Genomic DNA, 24,864 nt, shown 5'->3' with positions numbered 1-24,864 from the left:
ACATTCAAACATAATTTTAAAAGGTAAACATAACTTGTTTCTGTTGTAGATTTCTTTAAACTCAGCATAAATAAGATAAATTGCCTATTTGTTGAGATGAAGGAGAATTCGACAAGAGTTAGCAGTAAATTGTACCAACAAGAGAGCAGGGACAATGCTACTGGGAGCCTTTAAATTCCAAAGCATTATTCTCAGAAGTCTGAACAAAAGACGTTCCAACTTTGACTGACCTGAATACTACTGCTTTGTCAGGGAAATTTGCAGAACACTCAGATTGTATTTTGTAACATTCAACATACCACAGAAAAGTCTGCCACGTCCCTCACTGGAATTCTGTAAACAAGGCTTTTGTTTAAAAGAGCTCGTTTAAAACAATGAATTTGTTACACATTGTTGAGAATTAAATCAATATGAAAGTATTCCTTTTAATTTGAAATGTACTCTTTTAAAATTCCTCACCTCTTCTCTTCTGAAGAAGGCTATATATAGTATTTTTATGCTCCTCTAACCTCTTCTTCTAAGCCTATTTTTTTAGCTCCATTCCCCAATGTAATTGCATTCAAGGGTATTAGGTTTTCTAATGCTGCCAGCAAGAATTCTCAAGCTTACCTTTGCAAGAGTCTTCATCAGTTTCTACTGGGATCCTACATTTAATTCAACAAATCCTTCCAACACATTTTACCAAGTCTACCAGTTGCTGATATGTACTGCATGTAATTCTAATACTTGTACTAAATTGTGAAGTCTTCACAAAAGTCTTTTTTTTAAAATCGAAATCCCAAGACAATATCATGAAGGGAGAATACAAAAAGTACTGTACATTAATTCATTGTGGTGCTATACTTGGATGACTCCCATCTCACTGACAAAAAAGTACAAGTATATAACACTGCCATATTAAAATTTTATTGGTGGGGAAAGTATATATTTCTCTCACAAAACAGGGGAGTCACCATAAAAATTCTTTATGATTTGGTTTGCTACATTGCCTTTTCACCTGTTTCCTAGCTATAAAACCAAATGCACCGTTTTTTTCTGCTAATTGGAAAGCTAATTACCTTCCCGCCAGACCTATTGATCTACTCACATTTGCATGTTTTCGAACTGCTAGGTTGGCAGGAGCTGGGGCTAACAGTGGGCGCTCAATCTGCTCCAGGGATTTGAACCTGGGACCTTTTGGTCCGCAAGTTCAGCAGCTCAGCGCTTTAACGCACTGTGCCACCAGGGGCCCCACAGAGATGTAGTAGTCATGGGCAATTTCAACTATTTCAATATTTGCTGGAAAACAAACTCGGCCAAGAGTACAAAGTCCTTGCAGACAATTTTATGGTCCAGAAGGTAGAAGAGGCAACAACGGGATCAGCTACTATTGATCTCATCCTAACAAACGTGGAGGACCTGATCAATGCAGTCAAAGTGGTCGGATCCTTAGGGGCAAGCGGCCATGTGCTCCTGCAGTTTGCCATACAAAGGAAGGCCGAAACTAAGACCAGTCAAACATGCATTCTGGACTTTAGGAGAGCTGACTTCCAAAAAAATAAAGGAAGGCTAAAGCTCAAAATGAGCTCAGGCATGCCAGGGACATTAAAAACAAAACAGGGCTTCTTTGCTTACATTGGTAGAAAAAGGAAGAACAAGAAGGCAATAGGGCCTCTGCGAGGAGACGATGGGGTAATGCTTATAGGGGATAGGGAAAAGGCGGAACTACTTAATGCTTTCTTTGCCTCAGTTTTCTCACAAAAAGAAAGCCAACCTCAACCTCAGCAACATGGAATGGATGAAGGATTAGGAGAAATCCAACCCCAAACAGGGAAACACGTCATCCAGGAATACCTAGCCGCTCTAAAAGTAATCAAGTCCCCAGAGCCTGATCAATTACATCCAAGAGTATTTAAGGAACTAGCAGAAGTTATTTCAGAACCATTGGCAATCATCTTTGAGAGTTCTTAGAGAACGGGAGAAGTTCCAGCAGATTAGAGGCCGGCAAATGTGGTCCCTATCTTCAAGAAGGAAAAAAAGCCTGCGCCGGGCTGTGGCGCAGGTTGGTTAGTAGCCAGCTGCAATAAATGACTATGACCAAGAGGTCATGAGTTCGAGGCCAGCCCTTGGCGGAGTGAGCACCCGACCATTAAAATAAAAAATAGCCCTGCTCATTGTCAACCTAAGCAAACCGAAAGATAGTTGCATCTATCAAGTAGGGAATTTAGGTATCACTATGTGGGGAGGCTAATTTAACTAATGACATCATAAAAATCGTCCAGCAGTGTTTGGAATGAGGAAGTTGGCATCACAGTGGATGATGAAGAATCTGCTCCACCTGTGGCCGGAATCGAGCATACCCTCAGGAAGCTGGACGCTGGAGAAGATTAAATTGCCTCTTTGTCTGTCTCTGTCTCTATGTTCATATGGCATTGAATGTTTGCCTTGTATGTGTACATTGTGATCTGCCCTGAGTCCCCTTCAGGGTGAGAAGGGCGGAATATAAATACTGTAAGTAAGTAAATAAAAAAATAAATAAGGACGACCCAAATAATTACCGTCTGATCAGCCTCACGTAAATACCGGCAAGATTCTGGAAAAGATCATTATGGAAGTGATCTGCAAACACTTAGAAACGAATGTGGTCATCGCTAATAGTCAACACGGATTTATCATAAACAAGTCATGCCAAACTAATATCTCTTTTTTCGATATTAGTTAGATATTATAATTACAAGCTGGGTCGATGCAGGGAACATCATGGATGTAGCATATCTGGATTTCAGTAAGGCCTTCGACAAGATCCCCCACTACCTTCTGGCAAACAAACTAGTTAAATGTGGGCTAGGCAAAACTACCGTTAGGTGGATCTGCAATTGTTTAAGTGAATGAACCCAAAGGGTGCTCACCAATGCTTCTTCTTCATCCTTGAAAAGAAGTGACGAGTGGAGTGCTGCAGGGTTTTGTCCTGGGACCGTTTCTGTTCATCACCTTTATTAATGACTTAGATGAAGGGCTAGAAGGCATGGGAGGGATAGCAAATACTCCAGAAGACAGGAGCAGAACTCAAAACGATCTTAACAGATTAGAGAGATGGGCCAAAACTAACAAAATGAAGTTCAACTGGGGCAAATGCAAGATACACCACTTAGGCAAAAAAATTGAAATGTGTAGATACAGAATGGGGGACGCCTTGCTCGACAGCAGTACGTGTGAAAAAGATCTTGGGAGTCCTCGTGGACAACAAGTTAAACATGAGCCTACAATGTGATGTGGCGGTGAAAAAAGCCAATGCTATTTTGGCCTGCATAAATAGGGGTATAGGATCTAGATCCAGGAAAGTCATGCTCCCCCTCTATTCTGATTTGGTCAGACCACACCTCAAATACTGTGTCCAATTCTGGGCACTACAATTGAAGGGCGATGTTGACAAGCTGGAATGTGTCCAGAGGAGGGCAACTAAAATGATCAAAGGTCTGGAGAACAAGCCCTACGAGGAGCTAAGAACTGGGCATGTTTAACCTGCAGAAGAGAAGGCTGAGAGGAGACATGATAGCCATATACAAATATGTGAGGGGAAGTCATAGGGAGGAGGGAGCAAGCTTGTTTTCTGCTGCCCTGGAGACTAGGACATGGAACAATACCTGAACATTAGGAAGAACTTTCTAACTGTGATAGCTGTTCAGCAGTGAAACTCTCTGCCTTGGAGTGTGGTGGAGGCTCCCTCTTTGGAGAATTTTAAGCAAAGGCTGGATGGCCATCTGTCGGGGGTGCTTTGAATGTGATTTTCCTGCTTCTTGGCAGGGGATTGGACTGGATGGCCCATGAGGTCTCTTCCAACTCTGCGATTCTATTATTCTGTTCAAACAAAGCTTTATCTCAACAATTATTTATAACAACTTAAGAAATCCTCAGGCAGATCCTCAAATCATAATAATGAAATTTCTCAAGCCAATAACACATTTTCACTTTAAGCATATACAGAACACTATTCTTTATGACCATGAGGAACTAAAACTGCAAATGAAAAGCTAATACATACACAACTAACAGCAACCTCTGATATTTTCAGGCCTGTGGGCATCTCTGAATTTTGGTAAAGGTGTAGGCACTATAACAATTAAATGCCTGACCATTAACAAAATGGCTACCATAGATGTCATAAGACATCTTTTTCACTGAAAACACACTGGTAAGTTTAAAAGAAAAAAAATTAAATCCAGTAATCAAAGAAGGTATCCACAGTTGCACTCTTATTCAAAGTAGGAGAACTGGCAACTGTGACCTTATTTGCCTGTGAGAAATATGTAACACGGCAGAAATTCAATTCAGACATTGGGAGTGATTTCATTGTACCAAATATTCTGATACAAAAGGGAGCAGTTCTTATTCAAAGAAGCTTCTATTTTCTTACTTTCTTTTCTTTTCTGTTGATATATTTTACTTTCCAGAAAGTAGTCAGTAGACAACAGCTGTTCTGGTATTTTTAGCCCTTTCACTCCCTGTTGGCTCCTCTTACCAACAAGAAAAGCTGAACGTACCAAGACCAATTTACTGACATCCGAACCAGAGCTCCCAGTTAGTTATACCAAACAAATTAGTCATTATAAGCCAAGAATAAACCATAATTTTGAATGTTAGCTTATGAGTGACACAACAATAGAGGAACCACACTTTGGTAGAACTTCTTGTCCTGCTAATCCACTCCCATAAGTAAGAGGATCCAAAGAAGAGTGAATGGACAGCTTTTAAACAATCAGGAATTGTGTCATTACTTTGTACAAATAGACAGCTAACAATGCCAAATTGCATTAAACACCAGGCTTTTGTTAAGGTTCAGGACTATTACTGCACAACCATGAATACGACAATATTGAAATGAGCAGCACACTATGGGCTTTGTGGAGGCCTGCTTCTTTTACACCTTTTGTCCTCAATTCCTATTCATGCTAGCAGCATCCAAATGTTCTTCAGGCAAGAATTAAACTCAAACTCATGAAAGAATGGGTGTGTGGAGAAAGAGTTGCCACTATGCACCCCTAGAAAGACAAGACTGAATTGGGTATTACCAAGAAAGGCATATTAGGACTTGCTGAACATAGCTTCCACTGAGAGCAATTAATAGCTTTATTAGGCAAAGGAAACAGAAAGGATGCAGCTGTAGCTATAGTAAAGAAAGCACAAGACTATCCTCAATCAAGAAAACAACCCATAAAACTTGGGAGTGAAAAGATCACTCAGTTGCTTCCACCATCAACAGTCAACAATCTAATATAAGGTTGTTCACCCTCTTACAGACAAAAAGTGCCATGCTACACCTGGCTCTGGTTACTAAGTATTTCACTTGCAGTAGCTTTTCTGTTTTCCCACACGGTCACCACAGGACCTTTAAAGAGCACCAGCTATAGCACAACGTATGTACCAGTCATTCCAAACAATAACGTATTAAATCTCCCATACTGTATACTATCTTCGAGATCCACTGTCAAATAGAAAAGTGGAATACAAATATTCCAAACAAATTAATATCTCACCAGTAAACGTTTTCTGAATAAGGTCTGATCTCTTGATAGAAAAATTTGGTACTACTGAATGTTATTTTGTAACACCTTAAAGCCAATAATAAGCACCTTAAAGGGTGCTTATTTAGAATAACACATATGTATATGGCTTTTAGTTCTTTGTAATTAACAAACAAAGAATATTTGGTGAAAACCACAAATAAATCTTGATTGATAGAAGCATACAGGGAAAACTATAAATGATGTAAGCATTTGGCAGTGCACAATGATTCACACAAGGGAATGTACGTACATGCATAGCCCAGGTGTATTTTAAAGAAGTACAGCTGATCAAAGGTCTATTAATATCCTCTCAATGAGCTCTCCTCTGCTCCCTTCCCTGCAGGGACAGACCAGTATGAACAAGCAATAAACCAATCAAAAGCTCTATGAGATACTATTTCAAGTAATAATAATAATATTATAATAATAAATTTATTCTTATATCCCGCCCAACTCGGGGCGGCTCACAACAATAATAAAAACAGTGACAAATTACACATTGTAAAATCAAACATGAAAAGCAGTCATACAATCAATACATACATCACATGTTAAAAACAAGGAGATAAAACAGTTCTAGGCCGAAATAGAGGGCTTCTGTAGCTTCGTGGCAGAAGTACTCAGCAAGGTATCAATAATCATGGCAGAACACTCTCTAATTAAATTAAATGGGCAGACAAATCAACCCCCAAAAATTAGTCGTCGAAGGCCCTCTGGAAAAGCCAGGTTTTAAGGCTTTTTCAAAAGGCAAGGAGGGTGGGGGCCTATCTAATCTCCCTCGGGAGTGAGTTCCAGAGGCGGGGGGCCACAGCGGAGAAGGCCCTCTCTCTCGTCCCCACCAGCCGCAACTGCGAAGGTGGTGGGAGCGAGAGGAGGGCCTCCCCCGAAGAGCAAAGAGATCGTGCAGGTTCATAGGGGGAGATGCGGTCTCTAAGGTAGGTGGGTCCCAAACCGTTTAGGGCTTTGTAGGTGATAACCTGCACCTTGAATTGGGCCCGGAAAACAAACGGCAGCCAGTGGAGCGCCTTAAACAGAGGCGTAGAACGCGCCCTGTAGTTTGCTCCTGTTAGAAGCCTGGCTGCCGAGCGCTGAACTAATTGCAATTTCCGGGCCGTCTTCAAAGGCAGCCCCACGTAGAGCGCATTGCAATAGTCCAGTCTAGAGGTAACTAAGGCATGGACCACCGTAGTCAGATCAGACTTCTCGAGGTATGGTCGCAGCTGGCGCACAAGTTTTAGTTGTGCAAAGGCCCTCCCGGCCACGGCCGACACCTGAGCCTCAAGCGTCAGCCCCGAATCCAGGAGGACCCCCAAGCTGCGGACCTGCGCCTTCAGAGGGAGTGCAACCCCGTCAAGCACAGGTTGCCACCCAATACCCCGATCGGACTTTCGACTGACCTGGAGGACCTCTGTCTTATTAGGATTAAGTCTCAGCTTGTTCGCCCTCATCCTGGCCAACACAGCGGGCAGACACTGATCCAGTATCCGAGGGGCTTCCTTGGATTTTGGTGGAAAAGAGTAGTAGAGTTGGGTGTCATCCGCGTAGAGATGGCACCGAACTCCAAAACCCCGGATGACCCCACCCAGCAGTTTCATGTAGATATTGAAAAGCATGGGGGACAGAATAGAACCTTGCGGGACCCCACAGGACAATGGCCAGGGGTCCGAGCAGGTGTCCCCCAGCTTCACCATCTGGGAACGCCCCTCTAGGAAGGACTGAAGCCACTGCAGAACAGTACCCCCAAGGCCCATCCCGGAGAGACGTCCCAGAAGGATACCATGGTCGATGGTATCGAAAGCCGCTGAGATATCCAAGAGAACCAGCAGGGTCACACTCCCCCTGTCCAGCTCCCTGCGGAGGTCATCCACCAAGGCGACCAAAGCCGTCTCGGTACTGAAACCAGGCCTGAAGCCAGACTGCTATTGGTCCAGAGAATCCGTATCATCCAAGAATCCCTGGAGCCGAGAGGCAACCACCCGCTCCAAGACCTTGCCCAAAAATGGAAGGTTGGAGATTGGTCTGTAGTTATGCAAGTTGGTCGAATCTAGGGAGGCCTTCTTTAAGATAGGTCTAACCACCGCTTGTTTTAGATTAGATGGAAATCTACCCTGCTCCAAAGAGGCATTAATTATTCTCACAAACCAATCAACCAACCCACCACTGGCCTGTTTTAAAAGCCAAGATGGGCAAGGGTCAAGGGCACAGGTGGTCGCCCTCACCGCTCCAAGAATCTTGTCCACATCATCAGGCTGCACAAGCTGAAACGAATCCCACAAGATCGAACAGACAGAAGCCTCGGTTACCTCACCTGGCATTGCAACAAGGCCAGCATCTAAGTCGGAACGAATCTGAGCGACTTTGTCTGCAAAATGGTGAGCAAACTCGCTACACCGAGTTTCCAGGATGTCAGGTGCCCCCCCAGCCTGAGGAGGGTGGAGGAGCTCCCCAACAACCCGAAACAGCTCTGAGGATCTAGTTGTTGCAGACGCGAAGCGGGCAGTCGAGAAAGCCTTCCTGGCTGCTCGCAACGCCCCGGAATAGGCCCTAATAGCGGCTCTAGACCGTGCTCGGTCAGATGCATCACGAGTTGTCCGCCAGCGGCACTCTAGTCTCCTCCTCGCACGTTTCATCTCCGCCAGCTCCCCAGTAAACCAGGGGGCTGGGGCAACTCCACGTAGCGAGAGTGGACGTTCAGGGGCGATCATGTCTATAGCCCTGGACAACTCACTGTTATAGCGAGCGACCAAGGCATCAACAGGATCGTCAGGCTCCATGGCAGACAGATCCCCAAGAGACCTCAGGAATCCCTCAGGATCCATAAGTCTCCTGGGGCGGACCATCTTAATGGGTTCACCACCCCTGCGGAGGTTTATGGGTGTGGTGAGTCTTAAACTGATCAGATAATGGTCGGACCATGACAATGGAAGGATAGTTTGCTCTTCCACTCCAACCAAACCGTCGCCCGCAACAAAAACTAGGTCGAGTGTATGTCCAGCTTGATGAGTGGGACCCGATATCACTTGGTACAGTCCCATGGTCGTCATGGTGGCCATGAATTCCTGAGCTGCACCTGTCAAGGTGGCCTCAGCGTGAATGTTGAAATCTCCCAGCACCACCAGGCGCTGGGAACCCAGCACCACGCTAGAGACCACCTCTGCTAGCTCAGGCAGGGAGACTGCTGTGTCGCGGGGTGGACGGTACACCAGCAGAATCCCCAAACTGTCCCGGGTACCCACCCTCAGGTGGAGACACTCAAACCCAGCAGGTTGCAAAGCAGCGCATCTGACCAGGGCGATGGACTGCTGAAAGACCACTGCAACCCCACCTCCCCGCCCTCCCGGCCTGGCCTGCTGATGCACCCCGAAACCCGGAGGACAAAGCTGGGAAAGACTAACTCCACCCAGTTCATCCAGCCAGGTCTCGGTGATGCAAGCCAGATCCGCCTGCTCATCCAGGATTAAATCCTGGATAATAGATGATTTACCCTTGACGGATCTGGCATTGAGCAGCAGGACCTTCAGCCCGGAGGGGCTGCCATCGAGGCTACCACACCTATCCTTCTCCAGGGTCGCAAGAACTCTGTTGCGCTTCTCCCTGGGAATCCGTCCACTGCAATTCCTCCTCCCCCACACGACCTCGATGGAACCAAACCCCACCCGGTTCCCACCCCCCAGGGAATCTGGCTCAGTTGGAACATCATTTGGAGAGCCTAGTCAACTCCCCAAGTCCAAATGACTGCTGGAATTTCCAACTAACTTAGCTTCCAAGAAAGGGGACAAGTGGGGTCTACCGGAAAATCTTCAAGGAGTAGGGGGAGGCAATGATTGCTGGTAAGGGACTGAGAAGGATTGGGCCAGAACATCTAGATGTGACTTTTCTGAGGGAGGGGACCTACAGTGAGGATTGAACATCCTATTATCATTGGGCCTAGTTAGTGCTTGAGTATATAAAGACAAGTTGGCCACAAGAGGACGAATCACGGGGTCTACTATTACTTTTCTGATGGTGATGCCCCATAATAGCAGCCAGGACCTAAGGGCCCATAACTCCTCTATAATAGACTTATCCTCAAAGGTGGAAATAAGGCGTATAGAGCGATCGTGCGATTGATAGTCCTTCTGGAGCCACGTAATGGTCTTAATCTTGACTGTAGTCAGGCTCCTTGATAAAATTTGAACTAAGGACCTCTGGATCGCTCTTTTCGAGGTCCATCTACCCCTATTCCATGTGGAGTCTCTAATTAGAAAGGCCAGTTGTTTCGTTTGCAAGGTATGGCCATGGCGGCACTCAACATGAGGGGGAGAGAAATCCCCCTCCAATGGAGCCTTTGTTGATGACTTCGCCACTCCCAAACCTATATCCATATCCATATCTTCCCTTCTCGGGCCAGTTTGTTCAGCACACATTATCATCCATTCCCTCGATATTCCCATTATCCAATATTAACTCCTTGCTGCCCTTTTGAAACCCAGGTATTCCCTCCCCCCCAAAATCTAAATGCCAACTGGATTCCCTCTATCATGTAGGACAAACCTAACATCAGCACACAACTAGCTGTGATGCCTGTGATGCCCATAAAGCATTTACTAGACCTGTAAGTGTAATGCCTGCATTTTAATTTTTAGCTTTCTTAGTCATGCATTTGGAATTTTACACCATTTCTCAATACTGTACTCTATAATGCCCTACAAAAACAGACTTATAGAACTGAAACAAACTATGTCTTTGGACCAGATCTCTTGTAACTAAAGCATTCCTAACAAATAGCTATCCTACTGTTTCTCACAAGGCTGCAGATTTTATAGACTCCAGAGGCCAGTTACATAGATCAACTAAATTCATTCTAAATCTAGCATTACCAATTTGCGATTCCACTGCAGCTTTATTTTATTTATTTATTTATTTATTACAATATTTATATCCCGCCCTTCTCACCCAACAGGGGACTCAGGGCGGCTTACAGTAAAACAGACATATAAAAACAGTACAATACACTATAAATCAGTTAAAAATTAACTTACATAAACATTCATAAAATGCATTTATAAAATATAGATAGGCGTGTACAAGTTTAAAAGACTGGGTCTGTCAGTTGAGTTCCAGCATACATAATAGTAATTAATGCTGCTGATTCTTATTCGAAAGCCTGGCCCCACAACCAAGTTTTTACCTTCCTACAGAAGGATAGGAGGGAGGGAGCCTGCCTGACTTCACTGGGGAGGGCTTTCCATAGGCGGGGAGCCACTACTGAAAAGGCCCTGTGAGGCTGACGGGACTGCGAGCAGGGCCTCATCCAACGATCTTAAGCTTCGAGGTGGGTCATAGCGGGAGACACGTTCAGACAGATAAGCTGGGCCGGAACCGTTTAGAGCTTTATAGGCTAAAGCCAGCACCTTGAATTGTGCTCGGTAGCTAATCAGCAGCCAGTGGAGCTGACGTAACAGAGGAGTGGTACGCTCCCTGTACGCCGCTCCAGTTATTAACCTGGCAGCCTCCCGTTGGACTAACTGAAGCTTCCGAACAGTCTTCAAAGGCAGCCCCACATAGAGTGCGTTGCAGTAGTCTAAACGGGATGTAACAAGGGCGTGGACCACCGTGGCCAAGTCTGGCTTCCCAAGGTACGGTCGCAGCTGGCGCACAAGTTTTAATTGTGCGAAGGCTCCCCTAGCCACCGCTGAGACCTGGGGCTCCAGGCTCAACGATGAGTCCAGGATCACCCCCAGACTGCGCACCTGCGCCTTCAGGGGGAGTGTGACCCCATCCAGCACAGGTTGTAACCCTATACCCTGTTCGGCCTTCCGACTGACCAGGAGGACCTCTGTCTTGTCTGGATTCAATTTCAATTTGTTGGCCCTCATCCAGTCCGACACAGCGGCCAAGCACCGTTTCAGGACCTGAACAGCCTCCTTAGTGACAGGTGGGAAGGAGTGACAGAGCTGGACATCATCTGCGTACAGATGACACCAGACCCCGAAACTCCTGATGATCTCTCCCAGCGGCTTCATGTAGATGTTAAACAACATGGGAGACAATACAGAGCCCTGCGGGACCCCACAAGTCAACGGTGGTGGGGCCGAGCAGGCATCCCCCAATGACACCATCTGGGACCGACCCTCCAGGAATGAGTGGAGCCACTGCAGGACAGTGCCTCCAAGTCCCATTCCCGCGAGGCGTCCCAGAAGGATACCGTGATCGACGGTATCGAAGGCCGCTGAGAGGTCCAGCAGAACCAGCAGGGACACACTCCCCCTGTCCAGTTCCCGGCGAAGATCATCGACTGAGGCGACCAAGGCTGTCTCGGTACCATGTCCCGGCCTGAAGCCAGACTGTGCCGGATCCAGAAAATCAGTGTCAACCAAGAATCCCTGGAGCTGCGAAGCAACCACATGTTCCAAGACCTTGCCCAAATAGGGGAGATTGGAAATAGGCCGAAAGTTTCCGAATTGAGTTTCCGAATTGAGTGGGATCCAATGATGGCTTTTTCAACAGCGGCTTGATCACAGCCATTTTTAGGCTCGCTGGAAACTTGCCCTCCCGAAGGGAGGCATTCACCACCACCTTCACCCACTCGGCCAAACCCCCTCTGGCTTCTCTCACCAGCCAGGATGGGCAGGGGTCCAGGATGCATGTGGTCGGTCTCGCCTCTCCAAGGATCTTGTCCACATCCTTGAGCTCAACCAATTGAAATGAATCCAACAAAACTGGACAAGCAGGTGCACTCGTTACATCCTCAGAGACTGCCGTTAATATGGTGTCAAAGTCGGAACGGATCAGAGCGACTTTGTCCGCAAAGAACCGAGCAAATGCTTCACAGCGGGCTGCCGAGTTATCAGGGCTCCCACCTTGATTGGTGGGAGTTAACAACCCTATGATGACACGGAACAGCGCCGCCGGACGGTTCTGTGCGGACGCAATGTTGGCCGCAAGGTGGACTCTCCTTGCAGCTTTGATTGCCGTGGCATATGCCCTAAGATAGGAGCCTAGCCGTGTTCGGTCTGACTCGTTATACGCTGATCGCCACACGCACTCTAGTTCCCTCTTCTTTCGCTTCATCGCTGCCAGCTCCTCAGTAAACCAAGGAGCTGGTTTAGCTCGGTTACTCAAGAGGGGACGCTCCGGAGCGATCGTGTCTATTGCCCTAGTCATCTCTCCATTCCAGAGAGAGACCAGAGCATCAACAGGATCACCTGCCGAGGAGGCGGGAAATTCCCCAAGAGCCGTCAGGAATCCTTCTGGATCCATAAGTCTCCTGGGGCGGACCATTTTAGGTCCACCACCCCTGCAGAGGTTGGGGGGCGCAGTAAGTCTAAACCTGATCAGGTGATGGTCGGTCCATGGCAAAGGAGCGATGGTGAGCTCCTCCACATTGCCACCTTCCTCCCATCCCTGACAGAAGACCAGGTCTAGTGTGTGTCCCGCACTGTGGGTGGGACCAGATACGAGTTGGGACAGCCCCATGGTTGCCATGGCGGCCATGAAGTCCTGAGCTGCACCTGAAAGGTTAGTCTTGGCATGGACATTGAAGTCCCCCAGCACTATGAGCCACCGGGACTCCAACGCCAGGCCCGAGACCACCTCAGCTAGCTCAGGCAGGGAGACTGTAGTGCAGCGGGGTGGTCGGTACACTAACAGAATCCCTAATCTGTCCCGGTCTCCCACCCTCAGGTGGACACATTCAAACATGGTCGACTGTGGGACGGGGCACCTGGTCAGGGGGATGGAATCCTTATAGACCACCGCGACCCCACCTCCCCTCCCTCCAGATCTCGGCTGGTGCTGTACGGAATAACCCGGCGGGCAGAGCTGGGTGAGATTAACTCCTCCCATCTCGTCCAGCCAGGTCTCCATAATACATGCCAGGTCTACATGCTCATCCAAGATGAGGTCTTGGATGAAAGATGTTTCCCCGTTCACTGACCTGGCATTAAACAGCACCACCTTTAACCTGGAGGAACCCCCATCCTGGCTACCCAGGTTAGCTACGTCAGGAGACCGTTTTGGAACTATTAACGTCCTACCAAAAACCCTAGGCCGAATTGAATGATTTGGTCTCCCTTTCCCGTATCTCCCCCTCCCAGACACCACCTCTATAGCGGCTCCCCACCCATCGGAACACCCTCCTCCCCTATCCAGCTGTCCTCTCTCCTTCTCTTCCCCTGGTCCAAATGATGTTATCTGGTTTACTAGTTTCCTGTTATAGATTGGCATCCTTACACACCCGTTCCCTTCCCCCACCCTGCAGTCCCCATAACCCTCCAGCCTTTAGCTTTTCTAAAGTGTGCTTTTGAATGTTAAATTGTACATGGTGCTGTCTCTGGGGAGCAAGCACATTAACATCCAGATATGGCAGCTTTGCACTCAGCAACACCACTCCCCCACCCCGCTATCTTTTCTGATTAGGTACTGGTTCTTAAGGATCTAAATATCTCGAAGGCACCAGACCCTGTATGATTGTGGAAGTTAATTTGGATCAGCTCTGGTCAGTACTTGCATGGTAAACTACCAACAAATACCATGTGCTGAAGGCTATATTTCAGAGGAAGTAACTGGCAAATCTATCTTTGAGTATTCCTTATCTTAGAAAACCCTATTACATTCATAGGGGTCACCATAAGCCAAGAGGTGACTTGCAGGTGCACATACACATACAAGTTCTTAAACAGAGAGGAACAGAACCATTGTTTAATATCATTGAGATGTTAGGTTTATGAGGAACAGTGATACAGAAAAACATTGTAGGCATTAAAAGGTTAGTCCTCTAATGACAGGTGGGATGACTTCAGACTTGCAGTAATTACTTTTCTTTTTTAACCAGAAGGCTGCCATCTAGTACAAAAATCACATATTTATAATTAAAGAATTCCGAGTTCAGGATGTTTTCTTAGTACCAGAATAAAACTCATATTACCTACCCAGCCCACACATTCATTCACACATATACACCTATTCTGCTTTATCATATCCCAGTACATTCTCATAATATTATTATGTTTGCATGGGGCAGTGGACAATCAAACATTAACAAGTTAGAAATATTTGCAGATCTGCAAATCATCCTAAGACCTATTTGTAGATCAAGATCTACCTTTTGCCCTCCACTGCCATGTTTAAGTATCTGCAAAGCTGCTTTAAATACTATTAATAGTATTACCCATACAGAGCAAATAGATGCTCCTCCTTTTTGAATCAGGTGCTTTTCACTTATAAATTTGGTAATGGCAAACATGAGAAAGAAACACAAATTTATATGCAGGTCATATGACTAGGTAAAATATACAAAACATAAGACTTTTAAATGTAGGTAAATGTTTTCCGCTGACATTAAATCTAGTCGTGTTCGACTCTGAGGGTTGGTGCTCATCTACATTTCTAAGCCAAAGAGCGTTGTCCATATATACCTACAAGGTCATGTGGCCGGCATGACTGCATGCAGCGCCGTTACCTTCCCGCCGGAGTGGTACCTATTGATCTCACATTTGCAAGTTTTCAAACTGCTAGGTTGGCAGAGGATGGGGCTAACAACGGGAGCTCACTCCGATTCCCGGATTCAAACTGCCGACCTTTCAATCTGCAAGTTCAGCAGCTCAGTAGTTTAACCTGCTTCTAAAAAAAGAACAACAATCTAAAAAACTGAAGGTTTAATTCTTTATGACCATGCTATTCTTTATTTCTAACACGTACACATATTAAAAGTATTTAAGGAATACATGATTTCCTCATCATTACTTAATAATTAAACCACATCCTTTCAAAATCTTCCCTTAGGTTAAAATATGAACAGCAATGTAATACATAGAGAGCATGTTTTCAACATCTTGCATGCCACAAACAAGGGAAAAATACACAAAAACTTCAATCTATCTTCCACCTAATAGCAGATATTTGTTAATATTACTCATTAATTTCATTTTTAAAATAAATAATTTTAAATAAAACATACATAATAAAATCTACAAATCAAAGGTTTATTTAAAATACAAATACAAAGGTACACTAATATAATAATGTATATAACTGCTGGCAATCCTCCCCCCCCTCCCCCCCGGGCAAAAAAGTTTTGTAAAATAAAAACAGTTTCAAAAGTACTTAAAACCAGAAAGCCAAAACCATATAACTGCTGGCAATTCCCCCCCCCCCCCCCCGAAAGTTTTGTAAAATAAAAAGCAGTTTCAAAAGAACTTAAAACCAGAAAGACAAGCAGCCACTACAAAAATGCTCTGTTAGTTGACAATTTTATTGTCACTATCAGAAGACCTGAAAACTTCACAAATTGATCTTTGGGCTTGGGAGCAAATATTGTATATGTGTGTAAAGCAGTCATTCGGCTAAGATCTTAAACCTCTAGAACTAGGTTCAAAAGCTAAAACCCAATCCCCAAAATGTGCTCGGAAATAAAAACTAGTAAAGAATAGTTTTTACAGATTCAGTATAATATATGGTCACTATCTTACTGCCATCAACAATCTTGCTGCCATTTTTTAAATTGATTAGACTTTTCAACTATTTTTAGATCACACTGTAGTAATCTAGAGCAGATGTAATTGGCACAGAGGTAGTTTATGCTAAACCTGATATCTCTTAAGTAGGGACACAGTTGGAAAATCAACATGTTGGTGAAATCTAGTCAATCCCAAGATGCAATCTTGTTTCTTCAGGAGTGTAACTCCATTCAAAACGGATTGAACAGTTGTGGTAAATGAGAAATACTCCCAGTCTGAATAGGACTGGCAGTATTTCTAATTTACCACATCTTTGTCTTGCCTGGGTGACGGTTCACCTTGGGTGCCCTCAACCACACAAAAGCAGTCTCTAGATATTGGTTCACAGTTTCCACCACCTCCCTGAAATTTACAGATGGAGATAAGAGCTAGAACTAGGTTAACCCACATACTAGGTGACACTTCAGATCAAACCAGCTGATAATGTCTGCAAGTCGTTTCAGGAACACATTAAAAACAATGGAAAAGAGAACCCAGTGGTGGTGCAAAGACCACAAGGTATGTGTCCAAATTCTCTCTCTTTTTTAAAATGCCTCTTCACAATGTGTTAGAACCACTGCAGTGCTATACTTTTACAATATGGCTCAGAAAAAATACCATGGTCAATAGCACTATAAATGATTGAAAAAGGAATTAGTGATTCCAATGACACATGTCCACCACGCAGTCCAGCTCATTCAGCAAAAACCAGATGACAATAAGTCTAAAAGACATAAGTGGAACGATCCCAAAATGACCTCAGAGTGGGGATGCATTCACTCACTACAGCACCTTGCCTCCAAACTGCAGGACATAATCTAGGAGTTATTTAAGTTCAGCAAATCCAAGGCAATTATGCCACTGTTTTCTCTATACTCTTTCTCAATAAAGCATTATTCACCTCTAAGCCCCAATTGCATTGGCCAACTCTGACTGCTTTTGTTAAAGAGACTGGCAATGGCTCAGAAAACAGGTAATAGCCCCAAATGGCCAGCCTGCCCACAGCCTCAAACTGCACAAGCTGAACGGTATCCATAACAACCTGGCTATTCGGTACACTGGATACATTCATTTCTGATTCTATTAGAATGAAAGCATCTCAGTGTAGAGCAGTATTATCTGAAAAATGTGTAATGAACTAGTTTGCAGCGGACAACTAAGTAGATCTCTGAAGGAACACATTGCAAGAAATCCATTAAAGTGCAACTAGTTAACTGTTTCAAAGAACTAATATGCATTTTGAGTGCTGGACTAGGATTCAAATTCCTGCATTACCATGGAAACTCATAGGATGATCTTGGACAGATCACACTTTCTTGTCTTCCTGGGACAACAGGAATCCTCCTCTCAACAAACCTGCCAAGGAAACCCCATGATAGGGACACATTCAGGTAATATTGTATAGTTATATTACAAAAGAAAATATAATGGACACATCTGAATTTATATAATTATAGTGAGCAATAGTTTCCAGTTACTTTCAAAACAGTTACTTTTAAAGGATTTTTTCAAGCAATTTGACATACATTCTCCAAGTTTTATTCCATTCTCTTTTCAAACTCTTTTTCTTTTCTCAAAAACAACACAGATTAATGGAAAATGAAGTTACTCACAATACAATGAGTTACTTTCAATGTAGTATGTTACTTTCAAAACACTGTAACAAGTTACAGAAAATACTTTTAAAAACATAACTTTCCAAGCCCTACTATTAAGGAGTTAACCAACTGTTCTTATGTGTCTGATTACAACTGCCTGCACACTAATAATAAAAGTTTCACTGGTTGACATTATTCAGACGCAACAGTGGTGGTGAGTGGTGTCTAATGCAGTGATCTCACACTTCTGATCACATACAACATGGCTCTGTTGTACATCAGAGGTGTGAGATCACTGCATTACACCACTCATCACCATTGTTATATTGTTCCCCATAATCCACCTAGAGGTAAGAAGAATTATAATTGGCCTGAACTATGCAGGATGTACATGAAAATGATACTCAATATAGAACCTACTGTTGGTTTACATCAGTGGATCCCAACCTTTGGGCCTTCAGGTGTTTTGGACTTCAATTCCCAAAAATCCCAGTCAGCTTACCAGCTGTTAGGAACTATGGAAGCTGAAATCCAAAAAAGTTGGGAACCACTGGTTTACACGGTTCTTGATCTGCTTTGAAGCACTAGAACAAAAGCGTAAGATTTATGAAGAAATATTCTTCAAATAAAGCAACAAAAAGCTTTAAGACTAACCTTTCTATTTTACCCAATTCAATTCACCAAGCCAGAAATTTCAGTCAGTGACTCTGACTGCCAGAACACAGTCAGATAAAATGAAGACCTCCAACCTAACTCTGTTTACATGGCTGCAAATTGGAGTGGAGAGTACGGATTAGGTAATATCATCTCTTATAGGACATTCAATTCCTTGGCTTTGCTTACTTAGTATGATTCACATTGCTTTGTGTATTATCCCAAAGTGTTTTCAGGTCCACACCATGATGATATATATTCTCTTATGGATCCAGACTGTCTGCTGCTTTTTTCATTCACCAGACACAGCTGGTTTTAGAATGAAGAGGATTTTATGAATTCTCTTAGTTCAAATATCACACAGTAAAGTACAGCAGCCTAATCTCTATGCTGGCATGAATGTGTCCCATGAATCATACCTAGCAGCAAATGGGAATTCACTGTGTTTGTATAATGTGCTATTTAAGGGTCCAATAAGCAGCTTTAGTTTCTGATCAGTTCTCTTGCATCACTCAGTGTGAAGCTTTCCAATGTGCTAGTTGCAAGACCCAGTGAACCAAGACAAGGTACAAGGAGAACTAGTTGCAGTCATTAATCTAAAAAACCCCACAAATCCCTTAAGAATTTCCTGAAATAAAAGATGCCATTATATTTGGAGAATAATTACAATACTAATATGAAAAGCAAAGTGAGGAGTATAATGCAGTATAAAAACAATCCCTGATCTGTTTATACTCCCTAAATCTCTGATACTTATACACTTTCTTGGCTAAGCAAAACATTACCCTCATCCTTGTGATTGAAATGTAATACAGGCAGTCCCCGAGTTACAAATATCCGACTGACAAACGGCTCATAGTTACTAACTGGGCTGAGACAACAGGAAGTGAGAGAAATCTACCCCTTGGAAGAGAAATTAGCTCCTGGAAGAGTTCTCATGAGAAAAAGTTGTCTCCACTGAAAATGTATCACAAATCCACAACAAGCCATTTTTTCAAAATCCAATTATCACAGGGACAGAAAGTGAGGCAAAATCCTCTGAGCAGGGACACAGACAGCAAAACAAACACCACAGGGATGCTAACCCTTCCCTTTGCTAGCCAAAGTGTGTGTGTGCGAGTATATGTGTGTGTGCGTTTACAGCAAGCCCGCACCGACTTTTTCCATTTGTCCTGTAATAATCTTTCAGAATTTCCATGGAATGTTGCCTCACTGCACATCGGACTTCAGGATGCAATTTCATAATTATCCTAATCCCCTCACAAAGCATCAAGAAAACACAAGGCTTGCACAAGAGCCTCTGGGCATTTACTTGGCTGGCCCTGATACGATCTTGGTTATTTCTGAGACCGCTTCCTCATCCTTGTCACTAAACTGGACTTCTCCAAGGGGCTCCCATTGAAATGGCCAACTTCCTAAGAACCCTTTTGTCTCTTTGGACTGTCGCCCCTTGTATTAACTGTAATTGAAATATCAAGACCCATTTCAGCCCACTGTCACTTGCCCCACCACATTCCTTTCTAATTGCACCAGTGAAGGGGAGGATCAATAAATAAACAGACCCAAAGTTCTAAATAATCCAATGACAGTTTATTAAACTTTCCCACCACAGCAGTGACCAACCAGTGATTACACTGGGCAGAACCCTGTCCCAACCAGGGAGTGGATTCTAGTCAGACCCTTTCTGAACCAATCAGAAGTTAGTGTGGTAGTCTTGAATGGCTGTCAAAGTGCAATAAATACACCTATGTATTTGTAATTGCGAGATGTCAGTTCTTTAGAGCGCTGTCTGAACTAACATCCTCTCTGAATTTACCTTCAACCTGTCTGTGTTTCATCTGGCTTCTGGAAAGCTGGCACAATGAGTTTCATACCTGCAGTTTTTACAGAAGCTGAAATTCACATAACAGTAGGAGAGGGAGCAGGTGATAGCCAAAGTTTTAAGGTCAGGGAGCAGGTATCTATCTGCATATTTGGTGGTCATAATGGCTGCGTAAAGCTCTACACATTGGCTAGAATTCAACAACAATAACAAATCTGTAAAACTATTTCTGTGAATGCAACTTCTATTTGTGTGGATCCCCCCAAAGTCTCATGGAATACTGGAGTTTTAATATAATGTGGGATATAGATCAGTGAAAGCTGGGGCCATATGTTCAATGGAAAGTTTAAAAAATTGGTGTCTCTGCAAATAAACTACTGCTTGTTAACAAACTGCAAAACATAATTAGCAGTTGCAGAACATAGTCATGGATTTACAGTAGAGTCTCACTTATCCAGCACTCGCTTATCCAACATTCTGGATTATCCAACACATTTTTGTAGTCAATGTTTTCAATATATCGTGGTATTTTGGTGCTAAATTCGCAAATATGGTAATTACAACATAACATTACTGCGTATTGAACTACTTTTTCTGTCAAATTTGTTGTATAACATGATGTTTTGGGGCTTGATTTGTAAAATCATAACCTAATTTGATGTTTAATAGGCTTTTCCTTAATCCCTCCTTATTATCCAACATATTCGCTTATCCAACATTCTGACGGCCCGTTTATGTTGGATAAGTGAGACTCTACTGTATATCCTAGTCTTAGACTTTAGGCCTGTCAGCTAAATAAAGTAGTAGTTACTCCGTTGCCTCAATGCACCCCAGATATTTTGGAGAGAGGAAATACAAGCTTCATAAAATCGTTTACTCCTGAAGATATACTACTCCTCCTATGGATCAAAATCCTGAGGGTGATACTGCAGCAGAATCCAGGCAACTGTAACAGACAATAGAGCATCTGTTTAAAAGCAGTATTTTTGCCTGAATTAGGACAATAAAAGGAAAGTAATCTTCAGCATGAGAAAATTAGATGCCAAGATATGGGTATGGCGCAAACTGTCAGACCACTATCAGACCACTTTCCACTCTACAGGGTTTTTTTAATCATCTAGGTTCCCATCTGCAGTTTGACTTAATACATTCCAGGTTTACTTCTTGATCCAATCTTTGTGGCAACTAGTTGAAGGTCTCCAAAATAAGAGATATCACAAGCACGGATGCACAACACTGAAAGAGAACAAAACACTATGAGAATTCCCAGGGACTTCAATTATATCTCACAGTGATCTCATCATTTCTCCATCATATGACCTTCTCCAAGAATTGCCAATTGAAAATAATGTACCTTATCTTAGTGCACACAAAAAAGGATAAAAAGGCTGATTAAGTTAAAAATCATGAGAACAAGAAAAAAATGGAATACAAATATCATACTGAGTTTTAGAGCCTTACTATCCGGAAAACATGATGACATATCTGGCTTTCCAATGAGGAGCTTTAAAAATCAGATAGCAATGAGGGCACAACATTAATTTGCTTCAGTTTTTTTTACAAAACTTTATACAGTGACAGTAAAGGAGGTCTATTTCATACTTTCTTCCTACTTACCATAAATATATTTCTCTTCACATTTCTTATGTAGCAAAAGAAAATTTTAAAATCCAGAAAAGGAAAAATATTTAATAGGAAACTACATGACAAGGAAGACTATTACTGGTTATACATATCAATGTATATCAATGCTTGTGCTGTAATGAGACAGAAAATCCCTAGCTAGCCAACTTGCAATTTTAATTATCTTTGCATTCTTTGATTCACAAAGAGAAAGGTTCTTTGAAGTACAGAAGAGAAAGGAGAACCCATTAAGACTATTAAATCGAGAAGGGAAGTCAGTTTAGGACAGATGTCTAATTTTTTGTCATTACCAGACAAATGTTTTGGGCCTCTTTAACCACATCCATGACAATAGAAAATGTATCTTATGTTTTCAGAAGAACAGATTTCAAATGTATAATGTCAGAAGCTTCAAGATTTTCCAAGAAGACAGCTTGGAAGAAAGGCATGGATCTTGCAAAAACAGTGAATTACTCAAAGTTGAGAGAAAGCTCAAACCTCTCCAAATTCTGAAAACTGTGATTAAAGCTGAGAAAGGATCAGGTCTATATTCTGAGTTTTGGCTTTATTCAACATATAGAAAATGCTAGATGAAGACCAGAAAAAAATGCACCTTGAATAGCGACTGCATATTGCTTTCAGATGGAGATCTTTACATTTGAACACTATTTTCAGAGGATTTGTACATAATTACACAGTCATGTGTGGAAAGATCAAAAGCGATTTAAACAACCTCCACCTAAAAGTGAAAAATGGCAAACATATAATGATTATGTGCTGAAACAATTTGAGACACACCATTGTGTTCAAAATTCCTTTGGCCAGGGAGCAGAGTTAACAAGAATTTGGCTCTGAAAACAAGAGCTGTCAGTTGAAGTATTGTTATTTTCTGAGAAAGGCGGAGGTTTGAATATTTGCAACTTGAGGGCATATTATAGAAAACAACTTCAAAAACTATTGTAATGGCATCCACCCATAAATTTGCATGCATGCCTGCTAACTACAGAATATTTTTCTCTTCCAGTTACATTAAGGTTTTTCTGAAATAATACTTTGAATATAGCAACTCAGCTTTGGGCAATATTCCTTCAGGGTCAAAGGACAACCCTCCCCCAAGAGATTAAACAAACTATGCCAATTAAGATGTAAGTGTGTACCAAAGAATACATAAGAAATATGAAAGATTTTCATTTGAAAAGTTTCAACAGAAATGTTAAAGACAAACTTTACTGAACTGAGGATGCTTCATGAAAGCAGCTGGGCAGAAGCTGGTCAAACACATACAACCAGCCAATCATGCTCCTCTGAATGAAAAGGTTCAGAAAGGGGAAGAATATAAAGGGAAAAGCTGGGGTATTTACCTGTTAGATAGGTAAGATGGGCAGAATGGAATAGGAAGGTGGTTGAGTATTTTATCTATCTTAAATTCTGCCTTTCTCTCAATATGAAACACACGAAAGAGTGGGCCAGGGCTGAAAAGGAGGAGTTGGTGGTCTAAGGGGGAAGCTGAGGGAAAGTTTAAAATAAACAATTTTGTTATACAAGATCTTACAGACCTGACAGTGCCAATTAACCATTTTTTGACTTGTTTTATATCTTTTCATCTCAGTCAAGTGAGGGTTTTGAAAAGGAACTGATCATACATAAACAAATCAAAATCTAAACCAGGACACATTCACTACCCATTGTTATAGCCACCTCATGGCCACAAAGAATAAAACCAGGGAGTGGGTTCAAAGTTTTACCGAGAATGTAAGTAACAGAAGCCTAGGGCTGATGTCTATGTAAGATATCTGGCAGGTGATCTGTTACACCATGTCTTCTTCTTCAATCACACAGTCGTTTCCAACTCTTCATGACCTCATGGACCAGTCCACACCAGAGCTCCCTGCTGGCCATCTACACCCCCAGCTCCTTCAAGGTCAAGCCAGTCACTTCAAGGATACCATCCATCCATCCTGCCCTTGGTCGACCTCTCTTCCTTTTTCCTTCCATTTTCCCCAGCATCATGATCTTTTTCAAGCTTTCCTGTCTTCTCATGATATGGCCAAAATACTTCATATTTGCATCTAATCTCCTTCCCTCCAGTGAGAAGCTGGGTATTATTTCCTGGAGGATGGACTGGTTGGTTCTTCTTGCGGTCCAAGGCATTCTCAGGATTTTCCTCCAGCACCAAAGTTCAAAAGCATCTATCTTCCTTTGCTCTGCCTTCCTTATGGCCCAGCTCTCGCATCCATAGGTTACTATGGGGAATACCATTGTTTTAACTATGCAGACCTTCGCTGCCAGTGTGATGTCTCTGCTTTTCACTATTTTATCGAGGTTGGCCATTGCTCTCCTCCCAAGAAGTAGACGTCTTCGGATTTACTGGCTGCACTCTACATCTGCAGTGATCTTCGCGCCTAGAAATATAAAGTCTGTCACTGCCTCCACATTTTCTCCCTCTATTTACCAGTTATCAATTGGTCTGGTTGCCATAATCTTGGTTTTCTTGATGTTTAACTGCAACCCAGCTTTTGCACTTTCTTCTTTCACCTTGGTGATAAGGCTCCTCAGCTCCTCCTCACTTTCAGCCATCAGAGTGATATCATCTGCATACCTAAGGTTGTTAATGTTTCTTCCAGCAATTTTAACTCCAGCCTTGGATTTGTTAAGCCCCGCATATCGCATGAGGTGTTCTGCGTACAAGTTGAATAGGTAGGGTGAAAGTATACAGCCCTGCCGTACTCCTTTCCCAATCTTGAACCAGTCTGTTGTTCCGTGATCTGTTCTTACTGTGGTTACTTGATCTTTATACAGATTTCTCAGGAGACAGACAAGGTGACTTGGTATCCTCATACCACCAAGAACATGCCACAGTTTATTATGATTCACACAGTCGAAGGCTTTAGAATAGTCAATAAAGCAGAAATAGATGTTTTTCTGAAACTCCCTGGCTTCCTCCATTATCCAGCGGATATTGGCAATTTGGTCTCTCGTTCCTCTGCCTTTTCTAAACCCAGCTTGGACATCTGGCAACTCTCGCTCCATGTATTGCTGGAGTCTGCCTTGTAGGATCTTGAGCATTACCTTACTGGCATGGGAAATAAATGCCACTGTACGGAAGTTTGAGCATTCTTTAGCTTTTCCCTTTTTTCGTATGGGGA

The 24,864-nt window shown here is 43.2% G+C and overlaps 1 protein-coding gene across 4 annotated transcripts in view; it reads right to left on the bottom strand.

Moving 5' to 3' along the window:
• LOC100559261 (rho GTPase-activating protein 39) overlaps positions 1 to 24,864 on the bottom strand; it is a 121,646-nt gene that overhangs the window by 44,510 nt on the left and 52,272 nt on the right. Inside the window, exon 2 of one of the 4 annotated variants that reach the window (XM_062978772.1) lies at positions 14,946 to 15,146. The exons of the other annotated variants lie outside the window; for them this stretch is intronic. Within the exon in view, the coding sequence (XP_062834842.1) occupies positions 14,946 to 14,953 (8 nt within the window). The 5' untranslated portion in view covers positions 14,954 to 15,146. The remainder of the gene's footprint in view (positions 1 to 14,945; positions 15,147 to 24,864) is intronic. 4 annotated transcript variants of the gene reach the window in all.

This window comes from Anolis carolinensis, chromosome 4 (genome assembly GCF_035594765.1).
Source record: "Anolis carolinensis isolate JA03-04 chromosome 4, rAnoCar3.1.pri, whole genome shotgun sequence".
Lineage (NCBI taxonomy): Eukaryota > Metazoa > Chordata > Lepidosauria > Squamata > Dactyloidae > Anolis > Anolis carolinensis.
The sequence above is the reverse complement of the archived record's forward strand: the minus strand, read 5'-3'. Positions and strand labels throughout refer to the sequence as shown.